A 22,555-nucleotide genomic window follows, 5' to 3' on the forward strand; every position below is an offset into this window, starting at 1 on the left:
TGTGCAGCTCAAGTATAAAAGGCCAGCCACTTTGTATATTAGTCACTTTGGGCCTTAATAAAGCAGAGCCAAGGTCATACCTCTTGGAGTTAAACAGTACTCAGTCTAACAGTTATTGCATACACAACATTTGGCGAAAAGGCAACAAGAACCTTTGCACGCAAAAATCAGCACAATTGGATTGTTGGAGCAATTTGTGGAAGGAGAAGATTGGGCAGACTTTGTGAGCCGTTTGAGCCAGTTCTTCATGGCCAACAAAATGGAGGAGGTCGGCGACGCAGATCGGCACCGGCCGGTGTTCCTCACGGTTTGCGGTCCAAAAATTTATGGTCTGATAAAGAATCTACTCCTGCCTGTGAGTCCAACAGAGAAGATGTATGAAGAATTGTGTACACTGGTACAGGACCATCTTAAGCCAGACGAAGGCATCATCATCTCGAGATACAGATTTTACACGCACGTTCGCTCAGAGGACCAGAATGCGGCAGAATTCATTGCCGAGCTGTTAGGTCTAGTGGGACCATGTAAGTTCGGCCTGTGTTGGTAGACATGCTGCGGGATTTCTTTGTAATCGGCATCAACCACGAGGTGATCCTGCATAAACTACTGGCGGTGGAGACATTGGACTAGAACAGGGCCATCACGATCGCTCAGTCATGCATGATGATGGATGGAAGTCTAAAGCGGACATCAGTGAAAAATCAAAACTCAGCAAGTACTGTAAATATGATTGATTCAGCGTTCGGCAGAGCGACACATGGCAGGGCCTACCTGACTGCGTATGCGATTCCTGTGGCTGCCCAAAGTCCGCCAGCGGGAATGCAACTGATTTCTCCGTGTTGGCATTGTGGGGGAAATCACCGGCACCAGCAGTTCCGATTTAAGCAATATAGTTGCAAAGGCTGTCTGAGAGTGGGGCACCTCCAGCACCGCCTCCGGAGGCCGTCTGCCCTCCCACCCTGAACCCCTGTGGGCCACTGACCCTCCCAATGCCTGCCCCCAACCAGGCCTCGGATCACCTACCACCAAGGGCGCTATGCAGCGCCGAGCCTGTGGCCAACATCTCGCCATAGGCAACTAGGCCCATATAGCAGTCATCCAGTCATCTTGGACCCCCTTGCCACTGGAGCAAGACCTCTAAGCCCATGAGGTAGCCGGTGTGCAACGACCACCCCACGTTAAAAGAACTCACGCACAGGCATCTTCCACTCTGTTAACATGAAGTTCAGGACCTGGAACGCCAGAACCCTCATGGACAACCCCAACAGTGACAGGCCGGAACGCTGCACCGCCATAGTTGCCCGGGAACTTAGACACTTAATATCGACATCACCACCCTAAGCGAGACCCGGCGGGCAGGGGAAGGCCAGCTCAAGGAACAAGGTGGAGGTTACACCTTCTTCTGGAAAGGAAAACCAGAAGAAGAACGCCGCCTCCACGGAGTCCACTTTACCATCAAAAACGAGCTGGTTGACCACCTCAAAGACTCCCCCTGCGGAGCTAACGAATGCCTCATGACTATTCGATTCACCCTATCCCGGAACCAGTGCGCCAGTCATCGATATGTATGCCCCGACACTCGATGCAACTGATGAGGCCAAAGAGGATTTTTACACCAACCTCTCAAAATTCCTGTCCTGCGTCCCCGCAGGCGACAAACTGATCCTCCTCGGTGACTTCAACGCCAGGGCTGGCAAGGACACAGACCTCTGGGGGGGCGTGATTGGCAGGGAAGGGTTTGGGAAAGCCAACTCCAGTGGTACCCTACTCCTGACAAAATGTCTAAAACATGAACTTCTCCTCACCAAAACCTTGTTCTGCCAGAGGGACAAATACAAGGCATCGTGGCAATACCATCACTCCAGGCACTGGCACTTGCTCGACTATGTCATCGTCCGAGCCAGGAATCGCAAGGATGTGCGCATCAACCGCGCCATGACAGGAGCCAACGACTGTTGGACGGACCACCGCCTAATCCGATCCATCATCGACATCAACATAGCCCCAAAGCGGAGGGAGGCAGCTGAAGCAGTGCCGCAAAAAAGTCAATGCTGGAGCGCTTAAGGACCCAGCTAACAGAGCCCTATACAGCCAGCACCTCACAGCTAATCTGGCGTGCTTTGACGACCCCGAGACGCAGAATGCCCACAGCGCTTGGTCTGCCCACCAGACCTCCATAGCCAGTGCCTGCAAAGAGACTCAACCAGGAAATACCAGGACTGGTTTGATGAGAATGATCAGGAGATCCAAGAACTAATAGATTGCAAGCACAGAGCATTTCTGAGCCTTAAACAACAACCCAACGCGGGAGCAGCAAAGCAGCATTACAGACGGCTCAAGGCTGAGGTCCAACAAAAAACCCAGGACCTGAAGAACAGGTGGTGGATGGAGAAAGCACAGGAGATACAGCAGCTGGCTGACGACCATAATGTGCGAGGATTTTTCATCGCAGTCAAGGCCACCTACGGGCCAAACACCGAAGGCCCCATCCCACTGCTGGCCAAGAACGGGGAAACACTCATCAAGAACCCCAAGGCAGTCAGGGCCCGCTAGAAGGAGCACTTTGAAGATCTCCTCAATCGAGACCCTGCCTTGATCGAGTGTTCTCAACTCCATCCCGCAGCATGCTACCCGCCACCACCTCAGTGAGACCCCAACACTGCACGAGATAGAAAAAGCCATACGACAACTTAAAAACAACAAGGCTACGGTTGCGGATGGAATCCCTGCTGAGGCATGAAGTATGGCGGAGAGGCACTGCTGGCGCGAATACACGACCTCATCTCTCTCATCTGGAAGGAGGAGAGCATGCCGGGGGATCTCAGAGATGCAGTGATCATAACCATCTTTAAAAAAGGGGACAAGTCTGACTGCGGCAACTACAGAGGAATCTTCCTGCTATCAGCTACTGGGAAAGTCGTCGCTAGAGTCCTCCTCAACCGTCTTCTTCCCGTGACTGAGGAGCTCCTCCCGGAGTCACAGTGCAGATTTTGTTCCCTACGGGGCGCAACGGACATGATTTTTGCATCAGCCCTTATACATGACCTTCTTCACCTTACAAAGGCCTTTGACACTGTCAACAGCGAGGGTTTATGGAGTGTCCTCCTCCGTTTCGGATGCCCCCAAATGTTCGTCACCATCCTCCGCCTGCTCCACGAAGACATGTAGGCCGTGATCCTTACAAATGGATCCATCATAGACACAATCCACGTCCGGACCGGGGTCAAACCGGGCTGCGTCATCGCCTCAACCCTCTTCTCAATCTTTCTCACCGCCATGCTCCACCTCACAGTCAATAAGCTCCCCGCTGGAGTGGAACTAAACTACAGAACCAGTGAAAACCTGTTCAACCTGCGCCATCTCCAGGCCATATCCAAGACCACCCCAACCTCTGTCGTCAAGCTACAGTACGAGGATGACGCCTGCGTCTGCGCACATAGAGGCTGCACTCCAGGACATAGTCGACGTATTTACTGAGGCTTACAAAAGCATGGGCCTTACACTAAACATCCGTAAGACAAAGGTTCTCCACCAGCCTGTCCTCACCTCACAACACTGCCCCCCCAGTCATCAAGATCCATGGCGCGACCCTGGAACCGTGGATCACTTCCCATATCTCGGGAGCCTCCTATCAACAAGAGCAGGCATCGACGACGAGATCCAACACTGCCTCCAGTGCAGCCTTCGGCCGCCTGAGGAAAAGAGTGTTTGAAGACCAGGCCCTCAAAACTGCCACCAAGCTCATGGTCTACAGGGCTGTAGTAATACCTGCCCTCTTATATGGCTCAGAGACATGGACCATGTACAGTAGACACCTCAAGTTGCTGGAAAAATATCACCAACGATGTCTCCGCAAGATCCTACAAATCCCCTGGGAGGACAGGCGCACCAGCATCAGCGTCCTCATTCAAGCTAACATCCCCAGCATTGAAGCACTGACCACACTCGATCAGCTCTGCTTGGCAGGCCAAATACGCCGCATGCCAGACATGAGACTCCCAAAACAAGTGCTCTACTCGGTGCTCCTTCATGGCAAACGAGCCAAAGATGGGCAGCGGAAATGCTACAAGGACACCCCCAAAGCCTCCCGGATAAAATGCGACATCCCCACCGACACCTGGGAGTCCCTGGCTCAAGACCGCCCAACGTGGAGGAAGTGCATCCGAGAGGGCGCTGAGCACCTCAAGTCTCAACGCCGAGAGCATGCAGAAATCGAGCACAGACAGCGGAAAGAGCGTGCAGCAAACCAGTCTCACTCACCACTTCCCTCAACGATTATCTGTCGCACCTGTGACAGAGTCTGTGGCTCTCGTATTGGACTGTTCAGCCACCAAAGAACTCACCACGAGTGGAAGCAAGTCTCCCTTGATTCCGAGGGACTGCCTGTGATGATACTGTTGTTATGCCCAAGAAAGAGAGAGAAATTTGTACATGAGCTACATAGCACGCATCCCGGCATTGTAATGATGAAAGCCATCGCCAGGTCTCATGTATGGTGGCCGGGAATTGACTCTGAGCTGGAATCATATGTGCATCGGTGCAACACTTGCATGCAGCTCAGCAAAGCACCAGCAGAATCGCTGCTGAATCTGTGGTCGTGGCCGTCCAAACCATGGTCCAGAATCCACATAGACTTTGCAGGTCCCTTCCTGGGGAAGATGTTTTTAGTTGTGGTGGATGCATATTCGAAGTGGATAGTGTATAATCATGTCATCCAGCACATCCACAGCTACCATTGAGAATCTCAGTGTCATGTTCACGATACATGGTCTGCCTGACATCGTTGTTAGCGACAACGGTTCGTGCTTCACCAATCAGGAGTTTCAAGAGTTCCTGAGACTCAATAGTATCAAACATGTAAGATCAGCACCATTCAAATCTGCATCCAATGGGCAAGCAGAACGTGCTGTCCAAATCATAAAACAGAGTATGAAGCGAGTAACCCAAGGGTTACTGCAGACCCGCCTGTCATGCATACTGCTTAGTTACAGGACAAGACCACACACACTTACCGGGGTCTCGTCTGCTGAACTAATGATGAAGAGAATTCTTAAGACTAAACTATCTCTTGTACACCATGATTTGAATAATCATGTTGAATATAGAAGACGAAGTCAGCAAGGGTATCACGATCGTGCAGCTGTGTCATGCGATATTTCTGTAAATGATCCTGTGTATGTTCTGAATTATAGTCAGGGTCCCAAGTGGATCGCTGGTACTGTCATGGCCAAGGAGGGTAACAGAGTATTTATTGTCAAGCTCAAAAATGGGCACACATGCAGGAAACATATGGATCAGACAAAGCTGCGGCACACAGACGAACCGGAACAGTCGGAGGAAGAGACAATCGATGACCAACCAATCTATCCCCAAGTCATCAGAGGACTCAGTGGTCATTAGTGAATCTGGACTTTCAATCCCTGACATGGCCATTGCCACTCCCACCAAATCAGCCACCAGTCACAACAAACTCTGAACACTCACCCAAGGCTGGAGTTGAACTGAACGTAAAACACTGGACCGTCTCAATTTGTAAAAGTCTGTGTTAATATCTCAGAGGGAGGTATTGTCATGTATGTACTTTTGGGATCACTAGCCACTAGATGGCGTCACTGTTGGAGGCTATTGGGCTGCACGCACATATGTGCAGCCCAAGTATAAAAGGCCAGCCATTTTGCATATCAATCACTTTGGGCCTTAATAAAGGAGAGCCAAGGTCATACCTCTTGGAGTTAAACAGTACTCAGTCTAACAGTTATTGCATACACAACACTTATGTTCTTAACAAATCTGTGCTGGCTCTCCTTTATTAATCCATACTTGTTCAAGTGGCTGTTAATTTTCTCCCAGATTATTATTTCTAAAAGACTCCCCAACAATAATGTTAAACCGACTGGCCTGTAATTGCCAGGTTTTTCCTTCTCCCCTTTTTTGAACAAGGCTGTAACTTTTGCGATCTTCCAGGCCTCTAGCACCACCCCTGTATCTAAGGAGGATTGGAAGATTGTGGCCAGCACATCCGCAATTTCTATCCTTACTTCCCTCAGTAACCAAAGATGCCTGCCATCCAGACATGATGGCAGCATTTTTAGTATCGCCACTTTCATCTCATCCAGTATCCTGACAACCTCCTGATTTACCATAGCTTATCAAAATCCTCTTCCTTGTAAACACCGATGCAATGTACTCAGTTAGTACCTCTTGCCTTCTGCTTCCACTATTACATCTCCATTTTGGTCCCTAATTGGTATCACTGCACCTCTGACAATACTTTTGCTGTTAATTTGTCTACAGAAGACCTTTGGATTCAATTTTATGTTACCCATTGATGTACTGTCTCTTTGCCGCTCTTATTTCCTTTTTCACTTCTCCTCTGTACTTAATATTTTCAGCCTGATTCTCCCTTGTAATATCAGGCTGACATCTGTCATACACCCCCTTTTTCTGTTTCATCCTACTGTCTTAACTCCTTTGTCAACCAGGGAGCTCTGGCTTTGGTTGCCCTCCCTTTCGCCCTCGTGGGAATGTACGTAGACTGTACTTGAACCATCTCCTCTTTCAAGGCTGCCCATTCTTCCATTATATTTCTGCCCACCACTCTTTGATACCCGGGCCAGATCCCTCCTTGATTTGTTGAAATTAGCCCTCCTCCAGTTAAGTATTTTTATTTGAGATTATTCCTTCTCCATAACTAATCTAAACCTTGCGATACCATGATCGCTATTCTCAAGATGCTCTCCCACTGTGACATTCTCCACTTTACCCACTTCATTCCCCAGGACTAGATCCAACAATACCTTCTTCCTCGTTGGGTAGGAAACATACCAATTAAGATAGTTTTATCCTGAACACACTTCAGAAATTCCTGCCGGTCTCTGCCCTTAGATTTCTCTCCGGCTTTCTACCTCTCTTTCCTCCTTGAAGACGCTTCTTAAAATCTACCTCTTTGACCAAGCTTTTGGTCATCTGCCATGTAGCTTGATGTTCTATAGAAACATAGAAAGATAGAAAATACGTGCAGGAGTCGGCCATTCGGCCCTTCAAGCCTGCACCGCCATTCGATAAGATCATGGATGATCATTCACCTCAGTACCCCTTTTCTGCTTTCTCTCCATACCCCTTGATCCCCTTAGTCATAAGGGCCATATCTAACTCCCTCTTGAATATATCCAATGAACTGGTATCAACAACTCTCTGCGGCAGGGAATTCTACAGGTTAACAACTCTCTGAGTGAAGAAGTTTCTCCTCATCTCAGTCCTAAATGGCCTACCCTTTATCCTAAGACTATGTCCCCTGGTTCTGGACTTCCCCAACATCGGGAACATTCTTCCCGCATCTAACCTGTCCAGTCCCGTCAGATTCTTAGACGTTTCTATGAGGTCCTCTCTCATCCTTCCAAACTCCAGTGAATAAAGGCCCAGTTGATCCAGTCTTTCCTCATATGACAGTCCAGCCAGCCCTGGAATCAGTCTGGTGAACCTTCGCTGCACTCCCTCAACAGCAAGAATGTCCTTCCTCAGATTAGGAGACCAAAACTGAAAACAATATTCCAGGTGAGGCCTCACTAAGGCCCTGTACAACTGCAGTAAGACCTCCCTGCTCCTATACTCAAATCCTCTAGCTCTGAAGGCCAACATACCATTTGCCTTCTTCACTGCCTGCTGTACCTGCATGCCAATTTTCAATGACTGATGAACCATGACACCCAGGTCTCGTTGCACCTCCCCTTTTCCTAACCTGCCGCCATTCAGATAATATTCTGCCTTCGTGTTTTTGCCCCCAAAATGGATAACCTCACATTTATCCATATTATACTGCATCTGCTATGTATTTGCCCACTCACCTAACCTGTCCAAGTCACCCTGCAGCCTCTTAGCGTCCTCCTCACAGCTCACACTGCTACCCAGTTTAGTGTCATCTGCAAACTTGGAGATATTACAATCAATTCCTTCATCTAAATCATTAATGTATATTGTAAAGAGCTGGGGTCCTAGCACTGAGCCCTGCGGCACTCCACTAGTCACTGCCTGCCACTGTTCTGAAAAGGACCCGTTTATCCCGACTCTCTGCTTCCTGTCTGCCAACCAGTTCTCTATCCACGTCAGTACATTACCCCCAATACCATGCGTTTTGATTTTGCACACCAATCTCTTGTGCGGGACCTTGTCAAAAGCCTTTTGAAAGCCTTCCAAATACACCACATCCACTGGTTCTCCCTTGTCCACTCTACTAGTTACATCCTCAAAAAATTCCAGAAGATTCGTCAAGCATGATTTCCCTTTCATAAATCCATGCTGACTTGGACTGATCCTGTCACTGCTTTCCAAATGCGCTGCTATTTCATCCTTAATGATTGATTCCAACATTTTCCCCACTACTGATGTCAGGCTAACTGGTCTATAATTACCCGTTTTCTCTCTCCCTCCTTTTTTAAAAAGTGGTGTTACATTAGCTACGCTCCAGTCTATAGGAACAGATCCAGAGTCGATAGACTGTTGGAAAATGATCACTAATGCATCCACTATTTCTAGGGCCACTTCCTTAAGTACTCTGGGTTGCAGACTATCAGGCCCCGGGGATTTATTGGCGTTCAATCCCATCAATTTCCCAAACACAATTTCCCGCCTAATGAGGATATCCTTCAGTTTCTCCTTCTCACTAGACCCAGTGTCCCCTAGTACATTTGGAAGGTTATTTGTGTCCTCCCCCGTGAAGACAGAACCGAAGTATTTGTTCAATTGGTCTGCCATTTCTTTGTTCTCCATTATAAATTCACCTGAATCTGACTGCAAGGGACCTACGTTTGTCTTCACTAATCTTTTTCTCTTCACATATTTAAAGAAGCTTTTTTAGTCAGTTTTTATGTTCCATGCAAGCTTCCCCTCATATTCTATTTTCCCCTCTTAATTAAACCCTTAGTCCTCCTCTTTTGAATTCTAAATTTCTCCCAGTCCTCAGGTTTGTTACTTTTTCTAGCCAATTTATATGCCTCTTCCTTAGTTTTAACACTATCCTTAATTTCCCTTGTTAGCCACGGTTGAGCCACCTTCCCAGTTTTATTTTTACTCCAGACAGGGATGTACAATTGCTGAAGTTCATCCATGTGATCTTTAAATGTTTGCCATTGCTTATCCACCGTCAACCCTTTAAGTATCCTTTGCCAGTCTATTCTAGCCAATTCATGCCTCATACCGTCGAAGTTACCTTTCCTTAAGTTCAGGACCCTAGTTTCCGAATTAACTGTGTCACTCTCCATCTTAATAAAGAATTCTACCATATTATGGTCACTCTTCCCCAAGGGGCCTCGCACAACAAGATTGCTAATTAGACCCTTCTCATTACACATCACCCAGTCGAGGATGGCCAATTCTCTAGTTGGTTCCTCGACATATTGGTCTAGAAAACCATCCCTAATACACTCCAGGAAATCCTCCTCCTCCGCATTGCTACCAGTTTGGTTAGCCCAATCAATATGTAGATTAAAGTCGCCCATGATAACTGCTGTACCTTTATTGCACACATCCCTTATTTCTTCTTTGATGCAGTCCCCAACCTAGCTACTACTGTTTGGTGGCCTGTACACAACTCCCACTCTCGTTTTCTGCCCTTTGGTATTCCGCAGCTCCACCCATACCGATTCCACATCATCCAGGCTAATGTCCCTCCTTACTATTGCATTAATTTCCTCTTTAACCAGCAATGCCACTGTAAAGTCCTGTCCCCTCAGTACAGCTTCACACGAGGCATGTAGTGAAGTCAAGGTCATTCTGGACCTGCACCTTTATTTCACAGCTCTGGAATGCTGCACTTGCATGAGACCTGTCCTTATATACCTGTCTCTTGCAAGTGCACCCCTGGTGGTAAAGTATGCTGGTGGTTACAGGTCATATCTTATTACAGTCATGTATAGCATGTTAGGATACAGTTATATATAATAATGTAAGATACATGACATCACCCTCCCCCAAGGTTTTATTGTCTTTATAGGTTCAGTCTCTCAGGTGGTCTACGCTCTCATGTGGAGCGTCTGAGTTGTGGTTCAGTTGTTTGCCTTGGTGTCTGTTTTTCTTTGGATGTGGTTGCTGGTATCTCGCCTGGGCTGTCTGTTTCAATTGGTGTGATTGTTGTTGACTCGCCTGGGCTGTCTGTTGGGATTGCCCTTTCCTCAGGTTGTTCCCTCTGTTTGTCCACCAGGTGTGGTGCGAGTTCCACATTGTAGTCTGCCTCTGGTTCCGCAGTGTTGTTGGTAAATTTGCTTTTGACTTGGTCTACATGCCTCCGGCAGGTTTTGCCATTGTCCATTTGTACTACCAGTAGCCTGTTTCCTTCTCTGCAAGCCATTTAGGACCACTGCCATAGTTTAGTACAAACACTTTGTCCCCTATCTCATTCCATCTCCCCCTAGAATTTCTGTCATGGTACTCAGTCAGCTTACTGCGCTTTGCCTCAACGATTTCGTGCATGTCTGGGAGGATTAATGAGAGCCTTGTTTTTAAAGTCCTTTTCATCAACAGTTGCGCGGGGGGGATCCCAGTCAGTGAGTGCGGACGAGATCTGTATGCCAGCAGCAGTCGCGACAGGCGATCCTGCAGCGTGGGACCTTGGATTTTAAGCATGCCTTGTTTAATGATTTGCACTGCTCTCTCCGCCTAGCCGTTGGAGGCCGGCTTCACCGGTGCCGTCTTGACGTGATTTATGCCGTGGTCAGTTGTAAAGTCTTGGAATTCTGCGCTGGTGAAGCACGGACCATTGTCACTGACCAATATGTCAGGGATTCCGTGCGTTGCAAACATGGTTGCGAGGCTCTCCACAGTGGTGGAGGCTGTGCTCGAGTTTAAAATGGTGCATTCGATCCACTTTGAAAATGCATCTACAACTATGAAAAACATTTTGCCCATGAATGGGCCCGCATGGTCGATGTGCACCCGCGACCATGGTTTGGTAGGCCAGGGCTAGGGGCTCCAAGTCCGCGTCAATACCAGGCCACCAGACGTGGGATCTGGCTATGGCCTTCATGAGAACGATCCTCGGGTGCTCGCGGTGGAGCTCCCGGACAAATGCCTCTCTGCCTCGCAGAGGCATGACTACTCGGCTGCCCCACATCAGGCAGTCTGCTTGTAGTGATAGCTCATGCATGCACCTGTGAAAGGGTTTTAATTCCTCGGGGCAGGCATCGCGAGCCTCTGCCCAGTCACCGGTTAGGACACATCTTTTTACTAAGGATAACGTGGGGTCGCTGGCCGTCTAGGCTCTGATTTGGCGAGCCGTCATGGGCGAACCTGTGGATTCAAAGGCATTGATTGCCATGACTATCTCACAGTCCTGTTCGTCAGACCCTTCCATGGTCGCCAGGGGTAGCCTGCTGAGCGCGTCAGCACAGTTGTCTGTGCCTGGTCTGTGCCTTATGGTATAGTCGTAGGACGCCAGCATGAGTGCCCACCGTTGAATTCGCGCCGAGGCGTTGGCGTTTATTGCCTTGCTCTCGGATTGGAGGGACGTGAGGGGCTTGTGGTCGGTTTCTAATGCGAACTTGGCCCCGAAAAGGTATTGGTGCATCTTTTTGACACCGTACACGTACGCGAACGCCTCCTTCTCTACCATTCCGTACCCGCGCTCCGCCCGCGAAAGTGACCTGGAGGCATAAGCTATGGGTTGTAATTTGCCCGCACTATTGACATGTTGCAAAATGCACCTGACCCCATACACTGACACATCGCAAGTGAGAACTAGCTTTTTACCTGGGTCAAAGAAAGTCAAAACACTGTTGGAACACAGAAGGTTGCGTGCCTTATTGAAGGCGGGTTCCTGGGCGTCCCCCCAAAACCAGTCACACCCCTTCCTGAGTAGCAGGTGGAGAGGCTCCAGCAGCGTGCTTAAGTTCTGCATAAAGTTCCCAAAGTAATTGAGTAGCCCGAGAAAGGCGCGCAGTTCTGAAACATTCCGGGGCCTGGGTGCCAGGCGAATTGCTTCTGTTTTGGACTCTGTTGGCGGATTCCATCAGCGGCAATCCTTCTGCCCAAAAATTCAACCTCGGGTGCGAGAAACAGGCACTTGGATTTCTTGACTCGTAGGCCTACCCGATCCAACCGCTTTCGTACTTCCTCCAAATTACGGAGATGGGAATCGGTGTCCCTGCCCGTGATAAGTATGTCATCTTGAAATACAACCGTCCCCGGGATGGACTTGAGCAGATTCTCCATGTTGCGCTGGAATATGGCAGCTGCCGACCTGATGCCGAATGGGCATCGATTGTACATGAAAAGGCCTCGATGTGTGTTGATGGTGGTGAGTAGCTTGGATTCCTCGGTCAATTCTTGCGTCATATACGCAGATGTGAGGTCTAATTTTGAGAAAAGTTTACCTCCAGCCAATGTGGCAAATAAGTCCTCCGCTCTGGGCAGCGGGTACTGGTCCTGTAGGGAGACTCTGTTTATGGTAGATTTGTAGTCCCCACAGATTCGTATGGATCCATCAGGCTTCATGACTGGGACGATGGGACTTGCCCAGTCGCTAAATTCCACAGGTGATATAATGCCTTCCAGCAGAAGCCTGTCTAGTTCGTGTTCAGTCTTTTCCCTCATCACACAGGGTATAGCTCTGGCCTTGTGATGGACCGGTCTAGCATCCTGTGTGATGTAGATTTTGACTTTGGCCCCTTTGAAAGTGCCCACACCTGGCTGAAAGAGATGTTCAAATCGCTTTGTAACTGTTGAGCAGGAGGTCCGTTCCTCTAATGACATGGCATGGACATCATCCCATTTCCAGTTTAGTTTTGCCAGCCAGCTTCTCCCCAGCAGTGCTGGGGGGTATCCGGGGACAATCCACAGGGGAAGTCGGTTCACTGTCCCTTTGTGTGTGACAGAGAACATGGCGCTGCCGAGGACTGGTACGATTTCTTTGGTATAGGTCCTTAATTTGGTGTCGACCCTTGTGAGTTTTGGTCTGTTTCTTTTATGCGGCCACAGTTGATCAAATTGTTGAGCGCCCATGAGAGATTGACTCGCTCCCGTATCCAGCTCCATGTTGACAGATATCCCGTTGAGTAGGACCCTCATCATTATAGGAGGCGTCCTGTTGTCGGAGCAGCGGCCATTGATCGTGTTGACCTGCTGTACATCGGTGTCCCGGGTACTGTCCCCACCATCTTCTGGTCCGCTTTCCGACCCATCAGATTCGTATACCAGCCGAGTTGCCGTTTTTTTTGCACGTGCGGGCCAAATGCCCTATATATTCACAATTTCTGCAAACAGCCTGCTGAAATCGACATCCCCTTGACGAGTGCCCACCTCCACACCTCCTGCACAGATCTGTTCCATTGTTCAATGTGTTCCCAAAGAATGAGCTGCGTCTGGCTGATCTCTCTTGAGCTTCTCTCAGTTTGTAGTTGATTGCTCGCATTGTGGGTTGATGAGGTGTGAACGGCCGTTCCTGTGGCCCTTGATGGCTTCTGCCTCCTGTCGAGAGCCTGTTCTCCCGGTTTTGTCTGTGTGTGGGGGTAGCAGCTTGTTTAGTGCTGTGAACTTCTTCTGATATTTCGTTTGTTTTCGTCCCTGCATTGTAAATCAACCTCGTTTCTTCTTCCCCTACCAAGAATGTCTGTGCAACCAGTGCTGCTGCCTCTAAGGTCAGGTTCTTGGTCTCTATGAGCTTTCGGAATATGCCTGCGTGGCCTATTCCTTCAATGAAAAAGTCTCTCAGCATTTCTCTCCTCAGTTCATCGGAGAACTCACATAATCTAGCCAACCTCCGAAGTTCCGCCACGAAATCGGGTATGCTCTGGTCCACACAGCTTCTGTTGTTGTAGAACCTGTGTCTGGCCATGTGTAGGCTGCTCGCTGGCTTCAGGTGGTCTCTTACCAGTGTGCTCAATTCTTCAAACGACTTGCTTGCTGGTTTCTCGGGTGCCAACAGATCCTTCATTAAAGCGTATGTTTTCGAGCCACAGCTGGTCAAGAGATGGGCTCTTCTCTTGTCTGCCTTATCGTCGCCTAACCAGTCTTTGGTTACAAAGCTTTCTATAAAGTCCTCCCAATTGTCTCCCGCATTGTACTTTTCATCTGATCCGTTGTTTGCCATTCTGTGGATTCTGTAATCCCGTAACTCGTCGCCACTGTAAAGTCCTGTCCCCTCAGTACAGATTCACACGAGGCATGTAGTGAAGTCAAGATCACTCTGGACCTGCACCTTTATTTCACAGCTCTGGAATGCTGCACTTGCCTGAGACCTGTGCTTATATACCTGTCTCTTGCAAGTGCACCCCTGGTGGTAAGGTATGCTGGTGGTTACAGGTCATATCTTATTACAGTCATGTATAGCATGTTAGGATACAGTTATATATAATAATGTAAGATACATGACAGCCACCCCGACTCCTTTTCCTCTCTGCCTATCCTTCCTAAATGTTGAATACCCCTGTTGAGTTCCCAGCCTTGGTCACCCTGGAGCCATGTCTCCGTGATGCCAATTACATCATATTTGTTAACTGCTGTCTGCGCAGTTAATTCGTCCACCTTATTCCGAATACTCCTCGCATTGAGGCACAGAGCCTTCAGGCTTGTCTTTTTAACATACTTTGCCCCTTTAGAATTTTGCTGTAATGTGGCCCTTTTTGTTTTTTGCCTTGGGTTTCTCTGCCCTCCTCTTTTGCTATTCTCCTTTCTATCTTTTGCTTCTGCCTCCATTTTATTTCCCTCTGTCTCCCTGCATAGATTCCCATCCCCCTGCCATGTTAGTTTAACTCCTCCCCAACAGCACTAGCATACACTCCCCCTAGGACATTGGTTCCGGTCCTGCCCAGGTACAGACCGTCCAGTTTGTACTGGTCCCACCTCCCCCAGAACTGGTTCCAATGTCCCAGAAATTTGAATCCCTCCCTTTTGCACCACTCCTCAAGCCACGTATTCATCTGAGCTATCCTGCGATTCCTACTCTGACTAGCACGTGGCACTGGTAGCAATCCTGAGATTACTACTTTTGAGGTCCTACTTTTTAATTTAGCTCCTCGCTCCCTAAATTCGTCTTGTGGGACCTCATCCCATTTTTTACCGCTATCATTGGTACCTATATGCACCACGACAACTGGCTGTTCACCCTCCCTTTTCAGAATGTCCTGCACCCGCTCTGAGACATCCTTGACCCTTGCACCAGAGAGGCAACATACCATCCTGGAGTCTCGGTTGTGGCCGCAGAAACGCCTATCTATTTCCCTTACAATCGAATCCCCTATCACTGTTGCTCTCCCAATCTTTTTCCTGCCCTCCTGTGCAGCAGAGCCACCCGCGGTGCCATGAATTTGGCTGCTGCTGCTCCCCCCTGATGAGTCATCCCTCTCAACAGTACCCAAAGTGGTGTATATGTTTTGCAGGGGGATGACCGCAGGGGACCCCTGCACTACCTTCCTTGCACTGCTCTTCCTGTTGGTCACCCATTTTCTATCTGGCTGTGTACCCTTTACCTGCGGTAAGACCAGCTCGCTAAACATGCTATTCACGTCATTCTCAGTGTCATGGATGCTCCAGAGTTCACCCACCCACAGCTCCAGGGCCGCAATGCGGTCCGTCAGGAGCTGCAGCCGGATACACTTCCCGCACACCTAGTCGTCAGGGACACCGGAAGCGTCCCTGACTTCCCACATAGTGCAGGAGGAGCATAACACGTGTCCGAGCTCTCCTGCCATGAATTAACCCCTAGATAAACTTAATTTGGCAACAACAATGCTAAATATTACTTACTGATAAAGAAAAGAAAAAGAAAAACTACTTACCAATCACTTACCCCCTTGGCTATGATGTCACCTTTCGATTTCTTTCTACTTCTTTTTTGCCTCACTGATGCAGCTGCACCAGCTGGCCCCTTGTAGGCCGCTCGCCTCCCGAACTCCCGCCTCTCACAAACCCCCGCTGCTCACCGACGAGCCTCTTGTCGGCCGCTCTCCTCCCGAACTCCCGCCTCTCATAGGCGCTTGCCTATGACGCACCTTGGGACGTTTTACTACGTTAAAGACACTATATAAATACAAGTTGTTCTTTTTAACACAATCACTGCCCTATTCAATATTGGGGTCATAAAAATCTCCATTTATCACCCACCACTGTATGGTTCATGCAGCTCTCAGTAATTTCCCTGCAAATATGCCCCTCTATCTCCTTCCCCCTGTTTGGTGGTCTATAAAACACACCAAGTAGCGTAACAGCTCTTCTATTATTTCTGAACGCCAACCAAATAGAGTCTGTCTTTGGTCCCTCAAGGATATTCTCTTTTTTTCTCGCACTGTAATATTTTCCTTAATCAAAACTGCTCCCCCTCCTTTTTTTCCATCCCTATATTTCCTGAATACCTTGTACTCAGGAATATTAAGCATCCAATCCTCTCCTTTTTTGAGACAGATCTCTGTTATCGTCACTACATGATATTCCCACGCGGATATTTGCACCAGCAGCTCACTAACCTTATTAACCCCACTTTGTGCATTTACACACATGCACTCCAAATCTGACTTTGTACCTTCTATGATGCCACTTAATTCTGTATTATTTCTAACTCTAACTGTCTCTTCAGGTCCTCTGGGCATCTAGTTTCTACTTGTTGCTATCAGGGCTCCACATGGCAACTTGATGGCTTCCATGGACAGGGAAGGATGTGGTTTGGTAAATATGTAGATGGTTCCTGACCACAGAAAAGTGCCTGGTATCTGAAAGCAGCTATTCTGCTTTTAATATGTAATAGTCCTTGAATTTTCATTCATTTTCTTGGGAGATTCAAATAATGAATTGCTGGCTGTTGGGATTTTCCAATTTGATGGAATCCAAGTGCATGTACCACAGACCCTGGTGGATTGTCCCTTGTGGGGGGTGGGGAGTGCAACTTCTGGTGCATGTGTGCTCAAGTAATGCTGGGTAGCTGTACTTTCATGTAAAATCCTGCCTCATGGCTCATGACCCCTATTAAAATCCCCTACACAGTAGCAGAGTATGAATACAGAAAGCTCAGTGCCACCACAAGAGCATACATGCAGCATGGTGATCAGACAGGGAGAGGAGAAGGAGCGGGGAGTGGTTGACAACAGGGAGATTGCTACGGAATTCTGTGATGAAGGGCTATGATGGACCTGGGAGATTCACCTTATCAGTTACCTTCATCCATGCAGCTTACAATTCGATGTTATCCTCAGCATCAAACAAAGCCATCCTCTCTCACTCATCATCATAGGTAGTCCCTTGGAAGCAAGGAAGACTTTCTTCCACTCTTAGCATGAGTTCTTAGGTGGCTGTACAGTCCATCATGAGAACCACAGTCCCTGTCACAGGTGGGACAGATAGTCGTTGAGGGAAGGGGTGGCTGGGACTGGTTTGCTGCACGCTCTTTCCGCTGCCTGCACTTGATTTCTGCATGCTCTCGGCGATGAGACTCGAGCAGCCCAGCGCCCTCCCGGATGCTCTTCCTCCACTTAGGGCGATCTTTGGTCAGGGACTCCCAGGTGTCAGTGGGGATGTTGCACTTTGTCAGGGAGGCTTTGAGGGTGACTTTGTGATGTTTTCGCTGCCCATCTTTGGCTCGTTTGCCGTGAAAGAGTTCCGAATAGAGCGCTTGCTTTGGGAGTCTCGTGTCTGCCATGCGAACTATGTGGCCTGCCGAGCGGAGCTGATCAAGTGTGGTCAGTGCTTCGATGCTGGGGATATTGGCCTGGTTGAGGACGCTAATGTTGGTGCGTCTATCCTCCCAGGGGATTTGTAGGATCTTGCGGAGACATCGTTGGTGATATTTCTCCAGCGACTTGAAGTGCTTGCTGTACATGGCCCATGTTTCTGAGCCAATACACTTCCTGCAGCAGCATCCCGCTATTGAAGGAGATAGTCTATGGCATCTTCTTATTGCACGCTGCCTTCAGCCTCCAATTATAGGCAATTTACTTTTATTTTTAATTTTGCACCTTGTAGCCAACTGGCTTGCAGACTAGATTCTCATTTTTTATGTGCAGAGAGCCAATTCAAATAGACGGGATTGCCTCACAAAATTCAGTAATGCCAGCCAACCCTACTTCTATGGTGGTTAAAATTGGGTCTTATGTTCATACTTGCTCAATAAGTTCATGTGTTCAAGCATTATTGATTGAAATGTACAATATTTTACTGAGTTTGAGGCATGAAATACAAAGCAGTTACTTGTAAGATTTAAGATTCTGATATTGGTTTTCAAATGCAAAATCACACTGGTGTCAGTGATGAATGATGTTACCTCATTTCACAATATTTATAGAATTTAGGAAATTAATTCAGGGAGTCAACATCAATGCAAAGAATATTGTTTTTCACTGTTCAGATTGCTCCGAGCCAAAAACCAAAAAAAGAAACTGTAACGTTGAAGGAACTCGTGGACAGCTTTCTTAATAATCCAGTCTATAAGATGGACCCATCTGCACAAAGGTAGCAAAGATTTCTCATTGTTATTATTGTTTCTCATTGTCAGCTCTGTATCTGAATGGTTTTAATCACTGGTCTTGATTGCTTTCAATTTGCTATCACTCACTGCTGTTTCTTCACCCCGGTATATGTTCACGTTTTTATTTTTTATCATCTTGTTCAGCCCTTCCTCTTAAATTCTTTCTATCCTTAAGCACCGTTGATGAAAGACTATGACCAGCCACATGATTGATTTGTTCATAACACAGATTCTCTTCTTGATATTTGTTTTGGCTCCAGTGAATTGCCTTAATATTGGTGTTGCATGCAGTAGAATTCATAGAACTTCTGGTCAATCAAATTTTGAACAGCTTCACTTGTTTCCCTTCTTGCGCTATTGTTAACTGCAATTCAAATCTTTACAAAAGTACAAAAAAGACAAATGCATGTAAAAGTCTCACTGTTATTTTGAGACGAATGTAGTTTTCCTTCCAAATATTACAATAGGAAATTACAAGACCTGAAAATACCATTGCTATGCATCTGGCAAGTCCCAATGTCTAAGAAATATTATATCCCATGACGCCTGTCATATAAAAAATGATTCTGGATAGGTCTGGTATAATATATTTGCTTCATGGGTTCTTTGCTTAGGCATTCATAGCAACACATTGCTAATAAGAACTAGTTGGTTTATTAACAAAGGTTTAACAATTACACTACATAGTACTAGTTCATCCACTAGGTTCACAACCGCATGCCTCACATGGATGACCTAGATCCAACTGAATGGGGTTTTATTCAGTCTTGTGAACATCATGTGACTGACTAAGCCACTCAAAATGCAACAGCTGTACCTGTGAGCATACTCTCAGATGCATACATTACAGGCATTCACCCTGGAGTACTTAATGAAACAGTGGCTGTGATATTCTACCTGCAGGCTCAATATTTGGCAGTTCATTGATATCGGGGATTGTTCCCTTGGACTGGAGAGTAGCCAAAATGGTTTCTATATACAAGAAGAGAAGCACGTCAGAACCTAGGTTTTACAGGCCAGTTAGTCAGATATAGATAGGCAAGTCATTAGAAGGAATTATTAGAAATATGTTGTATGACCATTTGGAAAGAAAATAAGTCCTTAAGGAATTCCAAACATGGCTTTAGGATATGGAGGTCCTGTCTACTGAACTTGGCCAAAATTTTGAAGCACTCACAGAGTTAGTAGATACTGGCAGACCAGTGATATTGCATTGGAACAGGAGTAGGCTTTGAGCCTGTTCCACAGCTGATCTGTACCTCAATTCCATTTACCTGCCCTCGTTCCATATCCCTTTATATCTTTACCGAACAAAAATCTATTGATCTCAGGCTTGAAAATTTCAATTTACCCAGCAACCACCAACTTTTGTTGGAGCAAGTTCCAGATTCCTACTCCGCTTTCTGTGGAAAAAGCACATCCTAATTTCTCTCCTAAATGGCCTCGTTGTATATTTAAGATTCTGCTGTTTTGTTCTGGATTCCCAAGCAGAGGAAATAGTTTCTCTAGGGCTCAAAAGCAAGTAGATTTTTTTGGAGTAACTTAAAAATCGCACATTTCCCCATTTAACTTGCTCCTGTGTAAGTCAGTTAGTTAGGGTTTTTTTTTAAAGTTTCATTTTTTTTCACCAAAAGGGGGCATTACCAGCCACTTACGTCTCTTTTGGCCATAGAAGCAAATTTGGCCAGCTAAAAGTTACTCCAAACTAACTTAGGTCAATGTATGTGGCCACTTTTGTAGGCACAGAAAAACCTTACCTACATTTAAGAAATCAGCGTAGGTAGCCAGAGATAGGATGGGGGAAGGTGAGTTAGAGAATTCTAAAGCACTAAACACCTTCACAGCAACAGCGCAACATCATCAAAAATAAAGGAAAGATAAATCAGCTACTGAAAATAGAGCAGTCCTGCCTTGCCAACTGCATAGCGCACCGGCTAGCCCTTCGGCTAGGGCTAGGGGGTGCAGGCATGTATGACTGTAGGGGTGAGGGATGTTTTTTTTTTACAGTTGTTCCTAAATGTTGTGTGGTGATAATGGAACATGATTCAGTCTTAATGCAAAATATCTTTTATTGGAAAGTTTACAATGCACTTCCACAACAACAACAGCAAAGAAAGGCTACACCTATCCCTCACCCACATCTCGGGGAAAGTGCACTTCCTCATAGGGTCGGTGGTGAGGTGGGTTTGGGGGCCCGGCTAGGATCACACCCGTGGCTGGTGCGTGGATTGAAGTGGGAATGGCATTTGAGTATCTGGCCTTTGTGCCCTTATTGCAGCAGCTAGCTCCCTCATGGCATCTGCCATCATTTGCACACCCTCTGAAATGCCCGCCCTCAGTTCCCGTCTCAGTGCTGATATTTCTCCCGACAGTGTTGCTACCTCATCACGCACCCTACTGACGGTTGCCACGAGTGATCTTGTAAGGGCATTGGTCTCCTGACCCAATGGCATAACCTGATTAACATCTGATGAAGGCTGTATCTCAGGAGAGACTGGTCGGCTTCTCCTTCCCTCGCCTTGGGTCTGTCTAGTGGCGCCCCTCCAATGCGAGGTGCTGGCTGGGATGGTGAGGCCCTGGGTGTTCCAACATGCATTTCACCACTGCCACTGGGATCCGCAACATCGGAAGATGTGAAACCATGGAATGTCGCCGCGGAGCTCATGGAGGTTTCTGGCAGTGGGTTTCCCTGTACTATGGACTGATCCATATCATGATCAGCATTCTCCCGTGAACACATTTCCATGGACTCCTTCTCCCCTCAACCGCCTTGGTCTGGAGCGCACGCATCTGGATCTTCTGGTGGATCTTCAGGATGTTCAGGATTGTCGTCGTCTTTTGCAAAATACAACAGAACAGTCAAATGGTTAGCAGCACAGGAGGGGGCAGGATGGGTGGCATGAGTAGTCTCATGCGTAGCAGGCCAGTCAGCAGGTTGATTTGAAGGGCGATGATGCATTTTAATGACTCACCCTCACCCTCGCGTGTGGGTCCAGCTTGTGCAGAGCTGATTCTTTTTCTGCAGGTGCGACTCAGCAAGGCAACAACCCTCTGTTCCAGGGGTGATAGTTCGTGCAGATTTGGTGGCCCTCCTCCTGTTCTAAGTCTTTCCCTTTTATTGTGGGCCAATTTCTTCTACAAAGATGAAAATATAACTTTTCACACACGGTGTGCTTCTGATGGGTGGGACACATACAGATGGTCACATTTACAATTGCAATTCCATTTAAAGATGAAGATATTACTTACACTCACTACTTGACCAACATCCTGCCGTTTCTTTTTGCACTGGCTTCCAGTTCTTGTGGTATTCACCCCTGCGGAATATTCTTCTGCAACTAGGTTCCAACGTCTCCTCATTTCTTTGGGTGAAACTTTTGTGGACCACTCTTACTGATATCCAGCTCCAGCCATTTGTTCTCAATGACAGTGACTATTTTCTCCACTTCCTCATGGAGGAAATTCTTTGTTCTTGTTGCACGCTCTTGCATCATTGGTGTATTGGACTTACACTCAGGTTATCTTGCAAAATCACAGTTCTCACCTTTCTTCCACCTATGCAGCACTCCTTTCCACTCCCTCAGCCACCCAAAAATCACAATTCACACTTTTACCTTTATATATGATCCAATGCCAATGCTGCTGAGGCACTGAGGACGCTCTCCCTTTAATTGGCTGATTGGCAAGCTTCCTGCTCCATCTGAAACGCGCATGCGCCCACACTGAAACGGACATGCGTCGCTCTACTGGCACTCGAGGAGACGCTGGGCCCAAGCCCTGCCCCCCTGCCAGCTGCGCTGAGCAAGTATGGCCGAAGCTCCGCTCCCCACAGGCTGTGCAGCGCCATGGGACCAGAACGATGAAGGAGCGGCCAAAGTAAAAGGTACATTTTCGGTGCGTTTTTTGCCCCACAAAGTCGGCGTACCATGGCTAACTACGCCGCTCTAGGTGGCTGGGGAAATTTGGACCCTCTGTATCTATGCTAGCGAATCACTTAAACCTTTTGAATGCTTCAATTAGATTACCCCTCATCCTTCTATAAACTCAAGGGAATACAAGGCAAGCTTATGCAACATGTTTCCATAAGCTCTGGTATCATTCTAGTGAATCAAGTTC

At 47.6% G+C, this 22,555-nt stretch overlaps 1 protein-coding gene across 9 annotated transcripts in view; it reads left to right on the forward strand.

Moving 5' to 3' along the window:
* cfap54 (cilia and flagella associated protein 54) overlaps positions 1–22,555 on the forward strand; it is a 724,932-nt gene that overhangs the window by 308,332 nt on the left and 394,045 nt on the right. For all 9 annotated transcript variants that reach the window (XM_070897703.1, XM_070897704.1, XM_070897705.1 and 6 more), the window contains one exon: positions 18,320–18,423. In XM_070897703.1, coding sequence (XP_070753804.1) covers positions 18,320–18,423 — 104 coding nt within the window. The remainder of the gene's footprint in view (positions 1–18,319; positions 18,424–22,555) is intronic.

The sequence above is a fragment of the Pristiophorus japonicus genome, chromosome 13, assembly GCF_044704955.1.
Source record: "Pristiophorus japonicus isolate sPriJap1 chromosome 13, sPriJap1.hap1, whole genome shotgun sequence".
Classification (NCBI taxonomy): Eukaryota; Metazoa; Chordata; class Chondrichthyes; family Pristiophoridae; genus Pristiophorus; species Pristiophorus japonicus.